Here is a 10,994-nt window from a genome sequence, read left to right as displayed (position 1 = left end):
TTCTTTATATCCACAGGCTTGTGATTATGTATTTCGTTTATATTATTTATCCTAAATAATATATAATTTTTAACGTTTATTATAACCCTATTTATTAAGTTTTTTTAATAAATAAAGAATAAACCCTATTTATTAAGTTTTTTTTAATAAATAAATAAATAATTTTTTACACAAATATTATATACATAATATTTGTCAAATATTCACGCATATAATACATACTCAAATAATTCTCTAACTTATTCTTAAAAGGTTACACAGACGTTATATCGTCGACTGATGTAAATATATATTTTATAATTATGTCAAGCAGGAAACACAAACGTTACCAAAGTAGAAAAAGAAGAAGGTTGTTTCATAACTTGATTGTTGTAATGAGTAAGAAATAAGAAGACCATGAAGTTCCTCGTGATTGAACTTACTAATAATGGGGTGTCATTTCAATCACAGATTCCTACGTCAGCCCCTCCATGCGAGTAGTAGTTAATTATTTAACTGTATTTTGAATTGTTTTTATTTATTTTTTGACAGGAAGTTACAAGTATTGATTCCAGAAAAAAGGTGACACAAAGTGATACAAACTAGCATGAAGTTTGGGGAATAGGTTACACTATAATAAAGTTTCAAGTTTTATTTTTTACTTTTATTAGTTATTTTTATGGTTAGTGTGTACTTTGTTCCACATTTAGACTTATTTGACATTTAAGTAGACATTTGATTCAATTGAGTTTTTCTTATTTTCCATGGACGACAATATAATTAGTTTTATATTTTATATTTTAGCAAAAAATGTGTCTATATAGTAACATGAATTCTAGAATTGTATGGATATTTATGACATTACAAAATATTTTCATGTACTGGGCAAATAATAAGTGCCATTAAAAGTTGCATAAACTCTAGAACCACATGAGTAATTATCGACACAAAATATGCCTCACAAAAGACTTTTTGTCTATTGTTACAAATAAAACAGTATCACTAAAGACCTAAAAACCTACAGCGGCAAAACCAAAAAGTGTCATTAAAGAGTTTTAGTGGGAGCCCTTATAGTGATACTTTGTAATTGTGTCACTAATTCTCTGAGAGACCTTTAGTGGCACTTTTTAAGTATTTAGTGGCACTTCTTGTGTGCCATTAAGTGACATATTATTTGTAATGAGTCCTCCGAGTTATTCTAGCTTCATCTTGGACTTCACTTTTGGATGCTTCACATTTTTAGTAGGTTATTCGTTTGAAGAATTTTGGGTGTATTATGATTCGAGAACTAGAGATGTTTCAGACTTTTTAAAGCCGAAGTGTTTTTTCTGATTGGATCTTCTACTTGATCATTGTGTTTGTGATGAGTTTGAAGATTTGGATCTTATTTTTCTGCCTTAAGGGTGATGACCTTGAAGCCGAAGACCTTTATTGATTAGAGATTCATGGTCAGCTTCATAGATCACAAGACACTTAAGAGTTTCAGAGACATTTCAGCATTTGGTTCTCATTATGTTTCATTTTTATTACCACACTTGCTAGTCGGTTACTGTGTATTTTAGTCTTTTATCATAGTATTTGTATCTCCCATCATTTGCGAACATTTAGGGAGAGGTTGTTGGAGCATGAAAATGCTCTACAAATTATGAGTGATAAGTTAGGTTATTTTATTTCTCTTTATTGTATTGTAAGGTTCATCTCTCTATAAATAAAGAGGGGGTGGTCATTGTATTGCAAGTGCACCAAAAATATAGTTCTCTAGTGAGAGAGAGTGTGGTGGGATTTCTCCCACCAAGTGTTCTTGTATTGTCATATTTTATTACTCTTTTCTAGTAAAAATTATTGGATTACTCATCTCTTTTGTGTTTTTCATATTTTTATTATCGTTAAATCTCAAGATGTTCTTATTCCGCACAAACCGGTCGTTAAAATGGGCAACTACACATCTTGTATCTTCTGGATCATTCTTGGTCGCTCCATATTTTTATGGGGACTTCCATAATTTTCTAGCATCTTGCAGGGTCTCGTACCGTGTTCTCGATCTCTCCAAAGACTCCTCAAGGATACTTGATCGTTCCGGAGCTCTTTAGACGATCCTGGAATTTTCCAAAAACTTTGTCCGTGACAAAAGGCTGCAATACCACATGCATCAAACTAGATGGGAAAGACTAGCTACGGGTGCAAAGAAATATGTATTTTTTATACATTTAGTTCCATACCTAAAATAGTTTTTTGTTATTTTATGTTTTAACAGTCCTAATTGGTAGCTTTTAAAAAAATAAATATAAATAAAACAGCAGTTTACAAAATATAAGCCTAAAAATATAATGGCATCGTGATATTTTCCCTTTTAATAACAAGTATATTTTTTTGCTATTTGTGACACTTATATTACCCATTGCAATTGTAGTTGTTTACACTTGTACCCTTGACATTTATCTATGCCCTGTGGGCAATACATTACAATGTTAAATAGCCATTTGGACTTTTATTTCAACAATCAAAACATAGATGATCGAAAATCGAGCAACACAATGCACACAACATGAGCAATAAGTTAAGCTTCTGAAATTCGATAAGAAAAATAAAAATTAGATTTATTTTTGGGGCTCTTTAATTTGAATAGATGCTTTTGACAAGCTTGCTTCCAGTTCATTCAATTCATCCATATCCAGATCATCATCTTCTTCTTCGTCAATATCAGCCACGCTTGTTGATGTGCTTGGTCCAGCTGTAGAAGTACCATTTTGTCCCTGCAATCAAAGGTTAACACATGGTCAGGACAAGGGCATTCAAGTCTTTTCACAAGGATACATGTTTAATTGGGACTTGAGAGTATACCTTATCAGGTTCTTCTTCTCGGTGATACTTCTCATACGCCTCAGCATCATCCACAAACACACTAGCATCAGATAGAAACAACTCGCGACCACTGTCAAAGTAAGGGCAAAATGGTCATTTTACACACACTTAACACCCATCAATATATGGTGTCAGCAACCAAAAGGGTTATATATATCATACTACCAAAGGGCAAAAACAAAGAAAAAGGTTAAAAAGATTCCTTTTTGAACCAAACCCAAAAGAAAAGACTATAACATAGGGGCAAAAATGTAATTATATGCGGTAACAAACCTCATTCGGTCATTTTTAGCCCTCTCTGCTCTTTGAGCAGCCAAACCAGCATCTCTTTCTTCCACCTTCTTCCTCTTCCACTCCATAAATAGTTCAGTAGTCATTGGAGTTGTGGTTTTCACTTTTGCACGCTAAAAAAAATCAAATAAACATTTAAGTAACTAAAAATATACACAAATATATATAGTTACTATCAATGTTATTGAACTTTTGATAAAAAGATGAATAGTTACACGAAAATATACAACAAAAAATACAAACCTGATCTTCAATTTCATCCTCAATAGCTAGCTTGTTGGATTCTTCTTCCAAAAGTGCTTTCATTTGTGACTTAAGAATGTAACCTGGAGGAAGAGCATGCCTATAATGACACTCTTTGTTACCATTGGGACAAACCCAAAACCATCCATATTGTTTCTTCTCCACTGCTTCTAGAAAATGCTTGCAAACCTACTCATGAATTCATAAAAAGTTAATTATCATAACTTCATGGCTAATGCCAAGAAATTTAGATACATAGATATGAAAACTCATCAACTTTGGTGACTAAAAAGGTCAAACAATGTGAGGATTATCATTATGGTTGTGAAAAGGGTTCATAATGTTTATAGTTTCTGTTAGTTTAAGAGATAGAATCAATATTTATCACTGTAAGATAGAAAAAATGGCACCTGACAAAAGGCACCAATGCCTTTGATTCATACAACTCTCCTGAAACATTGGCAAAGATAAAGTAGGATTTGATTTAGATTTTAGAGGTTGGAGCATGAATAATATTAACATTGTTTATGGGTTTATGTTTATTTTATTTTTATACAGACAGTTGGAGCAGAGTATGAACAGATGGAATCATGAATAATATCAACATTCAACATGGTTGGAAAAAGTTTAAAGAGATTAAGAGAGCATACAATGTCAGTTGGTTTATTCTGGTTATACTCTTTCCCTTTTGATTCCACAACCTTTTCCAATGTCTCTTGATCCCAATCCTCCATTGTTCCTAAAAGCATATTGCAGATCAAAGAAATACTTATATTCCATATCAAGTCATCACAAGAAAGTAATAGGGGTAAATTCAATAACTTGAAGCAAAAAATACCTTCATCACGCTTATCACTGAAGATGTCAATCTTCTCACCCTTCCTCTGTACATTCAGATCATGAGAAAACTTGCATTTGAATCCTTTTGCACACTGACCAGCTTTAAAGAATTCACACAATATAGACTTCGGATCCACCCCTGACCAAAGCAATTCGAATCCAAGATTGATCAATAAAACTATGATCTGACCTAATAAAAATATCAAATTGCTATAAATTTTGGAGTAAATCAAAAACCTACCAAGAGGTACTTTCGGTTGAACAACAGCAATCTTAAACAAATCATTTAATTCCTTCTCTCTAGCCTTCTCTTCCTCTTTCTTTTTCTGTAAAATGGAAAATTAAAATTAATCAACACTTAATTGAAATCAGCTAATCCCTCGATATCCACTAAAATCGAAACAGCCAATTGAAATAGATACCTTAGCAGCCAGTTTGGAAGCATCGGGTTTAGGCTGTACGTTCTGTTGAAGTGATTGCACATACTTCTGAACATTCTTGCTCTTGTTCTTGTTCTTAAGTCCAAATGTTTTGTCTTCCACAATCTTCTGCTTCTTCGCTAATTCCGCTTTTGATTGTTTCGGAGGCATCCTTAATACAGAACAAATTCGAACTTTGAATATCCTAATATTGTGTTCGTACGAGAATATTGATCGAATTGATTACACAAACTACCGATCAACTTATAATAATCGATCATTCTAGGGTTTTATATTATCTCACAGTAGAACTAAAAAGATATATAATCGGAGTGTGATTCATGTTGTGTCGAATTAATTAGAAAGTAGTAAAGTAGTCCCTGTATTATTTTAAAAAGTGCATACTTTGCATACTGTTTAAAAATTTTACAAGTTTAGGACTTTCTTGGAAACATTTTAAATTTCAGTCCATACAACGATGTCGTTTCGTCTGGCAAATCCACGATGCAAGAGATAAGGTAATAAGTTGTTGCCACTACAAAAATCAACACCTCCATCTTCTTCCCCAATCCATAGAAAAATGGAAGCAACCCTTTTCACCCTCCCGTCCTCCAAATTCCCACCACCGGCTTCCACCGCCGTATCCCTGAAAACCCATTTCCACAACCCACTTCTCCTCCATTCCACCACCACTTCCCACCGTAAACCCAACCGCGTACCCCTCACAATCCGCTCCGCAATCAGCCGTACAAAGAAAGAAGAAACGATCGAAACAGTCAAAGAACAGCTCCAAGACTGCTACCTCATCGCCGGCATCAAATACCAAGGTTTCACCGTCCAACAATTCCAGCAGCTCCGTACAACCCTCCCGGAAACCACCAAACTCATAGTCGCAAAGAACACATTGGTCTTGAAAGCAATTGAAGGCACGCCATGGGAAGCATTGAAGCCGTGTATGAAGGGAATGAATGCGTGGATGTTTGTTCACAGCGAGGAGATTCCGGCTGCTATTAAACCCTACCGGACTTTTCAGAAAGAGAAGAAGCTAGAAGAGAATGATTTCAGTGGAGCGGTTTTTGAAGGGAAGTATTATCCACCGGAGGAGTTTAAGGCGTTGGAGACTATGCCGACGAGGGCGGAGGTTTATGCGAACTTGTTGGGTTCTTTGAAGGGCCCTGCGACGTCGGTGGTGGGGACTTTGCAAGCTCCGGCGAGGAACTTAATTATGACATTGAAGGCGTATGTGAAGAAATTGGAAGAAGAGAGTGGTGCAGAGCAATGATAAGGCTCTCATGTTACAAATCTGTAAGTTTTTTGTGCAATTTTTTTTGAGTTTAAATCGAATTTCAGGGTTATCATGTAGAATCTTGTATAATCTAATGCTACAGTCATATATCACGACTATGAAAGTTACAATTTCATGATCTCTTTTCTTTAAACTGATCTTCTGCTATAAGAACTTGAATGTAACTATGTAAGCATATTGGTGATCACTGTGTTAGATCCAAAGATGATCTTGTGAGCATTTTATGTTGGTATTGTAAAGTGGTTTTAAGATCTAGAAGCCCTCTGTTGTTAGTTTAAACTGATGATTTTGGATTAAATTTGGACCTTTTTGGATTAAATAAGCATATTGGTGATCACCGTAGTGTTGGTCATTGATTTTAGATCAGATTTTGACCTTATAGGTGTTGTGTTTTTGGCTTAAACTGGTTTTCTAGCATAAAGAGTAGAGATTTGAGATCAAAATTAGACATTTCGGGTGTCACTAACAAAAATCCAACTTCTAAAACAATAGCAATGTTCTTGTCATTAGATATTGGATTATGGCAACAGAGTTATATATTTGAACAAGAAAGTTCACATCGATTTTGTCTTGCAAGATTTTGGGAATTGACTTCCAAAGTCACATACAAACAGAATTCCATCATAAGCAAACCCGAATCTGAGAATCTGGATGATTAGAATGGATTTTGAATTGAAATCGAGTTAGAGTTGCATACAATATGTCATATAATATTACTGATTGAAAAACAAAAATGAATTTGTTTTTCAAGTTAGCAATAAATTACAAGAAATATTAAAGGGTTTTTACCATCTTATATGGGATCATGTTGTACATACACATCATTTTGTTGCAAAATAAACATATTCAAATACCATCTTAAATGTCGTTTCTTAGATCACATATTCAAATACCAATCATATTTAAATCCAAGATTAATATTGTTCTGTTAAAAGTTTGGTTATCGGCTTAAAATCTTCTTGTGAATTCACTAATGTCCTAAAAATCGAATTCAGGATGACCAAACCAAACCGATTAGAATTTATTTTTTCCTTTTAATTTTGTAACTCTTGAATTAGCTTTATCAGTTTTTAGTTTGAGTTGAGATCTATTCAAATAAAGGAATCTAAACTAAAATAACATAATTTAACCGATAGGCACTCTAGTTGAAAACATTGTCTTGGCAAACTTTCTATTCGTTAATTAACAACAATATAACATCAATTCCATATTTTTGATAAAACGGTGGTAGGAATAGTATACATCCAGCTAGAAAATGAGTGTGCCAAAATAAGGGTCGGTTAAAAAGACACGTTATTTTATCAAATAGACATTTTATTTAGTTTTTAAAATATTTTTATTAGTTGAAATTGTATTGTTTTCTGAAAAAGTTAGCTATAAGTAGTTGACTTTTGATAAAGATGTCAATGAATGTTTAAAAGGTATCAATTTAACAGCATCCCAAAATAGAGATGTTAGTGTGGGAACTCATCATCCTACACTATGTGTGTTTCTTATGTCTTTCTAGATTCTTAAAGACCATACATGGACACTAGAAAAGCTAAGAGGCTAATGGTAAGTGCAAATGATAAAACTAATATCAATGAATGTTTTAGATTTGTGGATCAAAGATCATATTAAACTGGGAAAATTGCAAACAGAGTCAAAATTGTTTTTCAATCTGTCTAACAAAATTCTTGAAAAAGAGTCGAAACTATTGCTTACTAAAAGCCTTTTCAATGAATGGAATTGGTTACGTAGTGAACAGAAAGTTGACCTTTGACTTTTGGAATGACATCCCAATCAAGATCAGTCTCAAAGCATCTTGTTAACCCATTGAGTTGATCTTTAAAATTACATATATTCTCCTTTTTCCACTCTTATCTTGCTTCTTTACCTCTTTGTTCATTCTTTTGTTCTTTGGTGACCCTCTAAAACACTTTTGTGCATGAATTTCCTCTTTAATGAGTGTTTCCAATTCCTTAGCCTCCAGCCTTGTAAATTGCTTCTTTTTCCTTGAGAATGTTTTTGCCGCTGCAAAAATGAAATATAAACAAATTAAGTATAATTTATAAAAAATAATGACTAATTGTAGCTAAAAACACAAATATATCGCCTAAGATATATGACTAAATATGGCGATATCAAAACCCGAGAACTTTTACTCACATTAAAAAAGATGTGAACTGGTTTAAGTTTTCGTTTGTCACTTTGGGATGTATGGTAAGATAGTTTTCTAAGTTTGTTTAGGCTATGGACATGTTACCAAGACCTAGTGACTAATCTAACAACACAAATACAAAATGAAAATGAAATCCACGCACTTAATTAATAGACGAAATGTTCTAGAATTTTTAGTCTTAGTCCATAGTCATTCTTCATTTTCTGAACACGCATTTTGCATATTCCAACTTAAAAATGTATTAGATAAAAAAAAAATCAAACTAACCTAGTTCGTAGAATACATGTGTTTATTCAAAATAAACTTCAAAGTTTAACTTCAAAAAAAATATATTGAATTGACCGGAATGTCATTATGGTATGAGGTATGTTCCATTTAAATAGGAGGGGTCCACACATATAGATTTGACCCGTTTTCTTTGGGTCCGAAATAACTCATTTTAGAGTAGTTGGTTAGTTTTCAAGATTGTGAAAAAGTTTATTTTTTTTTTGTTAAAACTAAATAAAAAAAATTGGTTAGTTTAAGCAATATAATACAACATGATACCTAAGACTCTAAGAGTTGTTGACAAATTGGTGAAAAAATAGGGTGTGTGTCCGGCGAGGTACCGTCGACAACACCATTTCAACAAGGGCAAAAAGATGAGGGTTGAGTGGACTCCCTCTCTTTTTTTCTCTCCTCTCAAGTTGTACCTATGCATTAAAACTCATACACAATGTATGTGTTTAGAGACATGAATTTTCATGTGTTATGGGTTGGAAGAGATGAAAATGAAAGAAAATATAAAACATTGATATCGCACTAGGTGGCATGTTGGTTGGTTGGGATGGATGGTCCATCAATAATGTTGGTGTGAGTGGTGTTGTGGATGTCGAGTTCCACTTCAGTCTTCTCTCTTGCCAAGTCTTTGTCGAGGGGAGAGCAAGGCAAAAGAATATCGATAAGGGCACAAAATTTGACATGTCGAGCATCCAACATGGTGTTTGACAAGCCACACTAGTTTTGTCGAGCTCCCAACCCACTCCGAGTAGACTAATAGTCTACGGGTAATGAGTAAAAGTGTAATAATGCATTGTGATTTTTTTTTTTTTTTTTGGAAATGGCGGAATTATATTAAAAATCACTGCCTAAAAGGCAAAGGCAGGGCAAAGAAAAATTACAAGATGTTGAAAGGACACCAATCATCATTTAAAATATAATTTCTGTATTCTTCTTTATGTTTTACCCAACTAAACGATGATATTATCCGTAAATAAATAAATTGGACCAATGCACCGTGATTTCCCTTTCAAAGTATTGAAAGCACGTTGTTTTGGGCACCGTTGTTCGGTATGTCATGACGTTGGCACCGATTGATTTCCAAAGACAAAGACAGCTGACAATCCCCTTAATTAGATTTACACACAGTTTGTGCGTGTTTTATACATCCATGGCGGTTCTTAGTCGTCTGCTGAGAGCTAGAACGACCACTTCCTACACAATTCTTCGCTTTTCCTCTCCCTATTCTACATCATCATCCTCGGAAATTGGTGTGTTAGCGCCCACGATAGCTTCTAATAAGAGTAGTGACAGAAGGAATGTGCAGTGGGTGTTTCTCGGCTGCCCTGGCGTCGGAAAGGGCACCTACGCCAGCCGCCTCTCCAAACTCCTCGATGTTCCTCATATCGCCACCGGTGATCTCGTTCGCGACGAGCTCTCCTCCAAAGGCCCCCTTTGTTCTCAGGTAACTAGACAATTCAATTAACCCCAATTTTACTATCATTTTAAATTCTTGATCAACCTAGGTTATTAAGGAGATCTGTAGAAAACTAAGTATTCCTTTTAATTTCACTCTACAGCTTACAGAGATTGTTAACCAAGGGAAGCTAGTTCCAGATGAGATCATAATTAATCTATTGTCCCATCGTCTTCAAATTGGGGAAGAAGCCAAAGGCGAATCAGGTTTCATACTTGATGGATTTCCCCGAACCATAAGACAAGCAGTGAGCATTTTCGTTTTTCATTCTACTTTCTTTTCATCTTCTTTCTCTTCAATTTGCTCTCATTTACATAAAATCTAATTTCAGGAAATTCTTGAGGGAGTAACAAACATTGATTTAGTAATCAATCTGAAGCTCAGGGAAGAAGCATTGCTTGCAAAATGCCTAGGGAGAAGAACTTGCAGCCAATGTGGTGGGAACTATAATGTAGCTTGCATTGACATTAAAGCTGATCATGGAAACCCTGCAATGTACATGCCTCCCCTTCTTCCACCTCCACATTGTGCATCAAAACTTATCACCCGATCTGATGACACTGAACATGTTGTAAAAGAACGTCTTCGCATCTACCATGAGAAGGTATGTGTGTTTCATCTTTATGCAATACACATCAAAGTTGCTATTATGTGTAAAAACTGATGAAATTATGTTACAATTTCTTGCATTGAACCCTTAATTTTTATAATTACAGAGTCAGCCAGTGGAAGAGTTTTATAGGATCAGAGGAAAGTTGTTGGAGTTTGATCTTCCGGGAGGAATCCCGGAATCATGGACAAAACTGCTTCAAGCTCTAAATCTGGATGACCATGAAGATACAAGATCTGCAGCAGCATGAATTTGGTAGGGGTAAGTTGGTCATTCTTTACATTGTAAAATGAATAATTAGGAAATTTATTCTTTATACAAGAAGCCTAAGATGATTCAGACTTGGATTTGGATTTTGAAGATGAATGGAAATTGTTCATCTTACTTGAAAGTAGTAGTAAGGTTGATGTAAAATATTCTAATAATCCCAAAATGATTATGGGATAGATAATCATAAAAGAATTGTGGATTTAAGATAATGATGAACAACATGTATGTTAGGATTTCAATTTTTGTTGTTTTGATGCACTTACTAGTATTATTATATA

General features: G+C 34.2%; 3 protein-coding genes across 3 annotated transcripts; 2 read left to right on the top strand and 1 right to left on the bottom strand.

Annotated features, from left to right (window-relative positions):
* Window positions 1-2,389: 2,389 nt before the first annotated feature.
* Window positions 2,390-4,945, bottom strand: LOC145141001 (zinc finger CCCH domain-containing protein 11-like). The gene is made up of 8 exons (XM_079074367.1): window positions 4,638-4,945; window positions 4,457-4,541; window positions 4,214-4,354; window positions 4,026-4,114; window positions 3,376-3,564; window positions 3,115-3,245; window positions 2,821-2,911; window positions 2,390-2,732 (listed from the first exon to the last, which is right to left on the bottom strand). The coding sequence occupies exons 1-8, from the start codon at window positions 4,803-4,805 to the stop codon at window positions 2,577-2,579; spliced, it is 1,050 nt and encodes a 349-aa protein (XP_078930493.1). The 5' UTR covers window positions 4,806-4,945; the 3' UTR covers window positions 2,390-2,576.
* Window positions 4,946-5,169: 224 nt separating this feature from the next.
* EMB3136 (Ribosomal protein L10 family protein) lies at window positions 5,170-6,058 on the top strand. Its single transcript, XM_079072880.1, has one exon. The coding sequence runs from the start codon at window positions 5,215-5,217 to the stop codon at window positions 5,914-5,916; it is 702 nt and encodes a 233-aa protein (XP_078929006.1). The 5' UTR covers window positions 5,170-5,214; the 3' UTR covers window positions 5,917-6,058.
* A 3,343-nt stretch (window positions 6,059-9,401) lies between these two features.
* On the top strand, window positions 9,402-10,994 carry LOC145135712 (putative adenylate kinase 6, chloroplastic). The gene is made up of 4 exons (XM_079069958.1): window positions 9,402-9,824; window positions 9,940-10,083; window positions 10,168-10,440; window positions 10,553-10,994. Exons 1-4 carry the CDS (start codon window positions 9,438-9,440, stop codon window positions 10,694-10,696), a joined length of 948 nt encoding a protein of 315 aa, XP_078926084.1. The 5' UTR covers window positions 9,402-9,437; the 3' UTR covers window positions 10,697-10,994.

The sequence above is a fragment of the Lactuca virosa genome, chromosome 9 (assembly GCF_052849685.1).
Source record: "Lactuca virosa cultivar CGN04683 chromosome 9, Lactuca_virosa_CGN04683_v6, whole genome shotgun sequence".
Classification (NCBI taxonomy): Eukaryota; Viridiplantae; Streptophyta; class Magnoliopsida; order Asterales; family Asteraceae; genus Lactuca; species Lactuca virosa.
This window is presented reverse-complemented; position numbering and strand designations above follow the sequence as displayed.

Coding starts and splice junctions, on each gene's coding strand:
- EMB3136 (XM_079072880.1), top strand. CDS start 5,215: ATGGAAGCAACCCTTTTCACCCTCCCGTCCTCCAAATTCCCACCACCG.
- LOC145135712 (XM_079069958.1), top strand. CDS start 9,438: ATGACGTTGGCACCGATTGATTTCCAAAGACAAAGACAGCTGACAATC. Junction 9,825..9,939: donor AAGGCCCCCTTTGTTCTCAG/GTAACTAGACAA, acceptor TTCACTCTACAG/CTTACAGAGATTGTTAACCA. Junction 10,441..10,552: donor TTCGCATCTACCATGAGAAG/GTATGTGTGTTT, acceptor TTATAATTACAG/AGTCAGCCAGTGGAAGAGTT.
- LOC145141001 (XM_079074367.1), bottom strand. CDS start 4,805: ATGCCTCCGAAACAATCAAAAGCGGAATTAGCGAAGAAGCAGAAGATT. Junction 4,115..4,213: donor CAGTGATAAGCGTGATGAAG/GTATTTTTTGCT, acceptor ATATGCTTTTAG/GAACAATGGAGGATTGGGAT. Junction 2,912..3,114: donor GCTAAAAATGACCGAATGAG/GTTTGTTACCGC, acceptor TTACTTTGACAG/TGGTCGCGAGTTGTTTCTAT.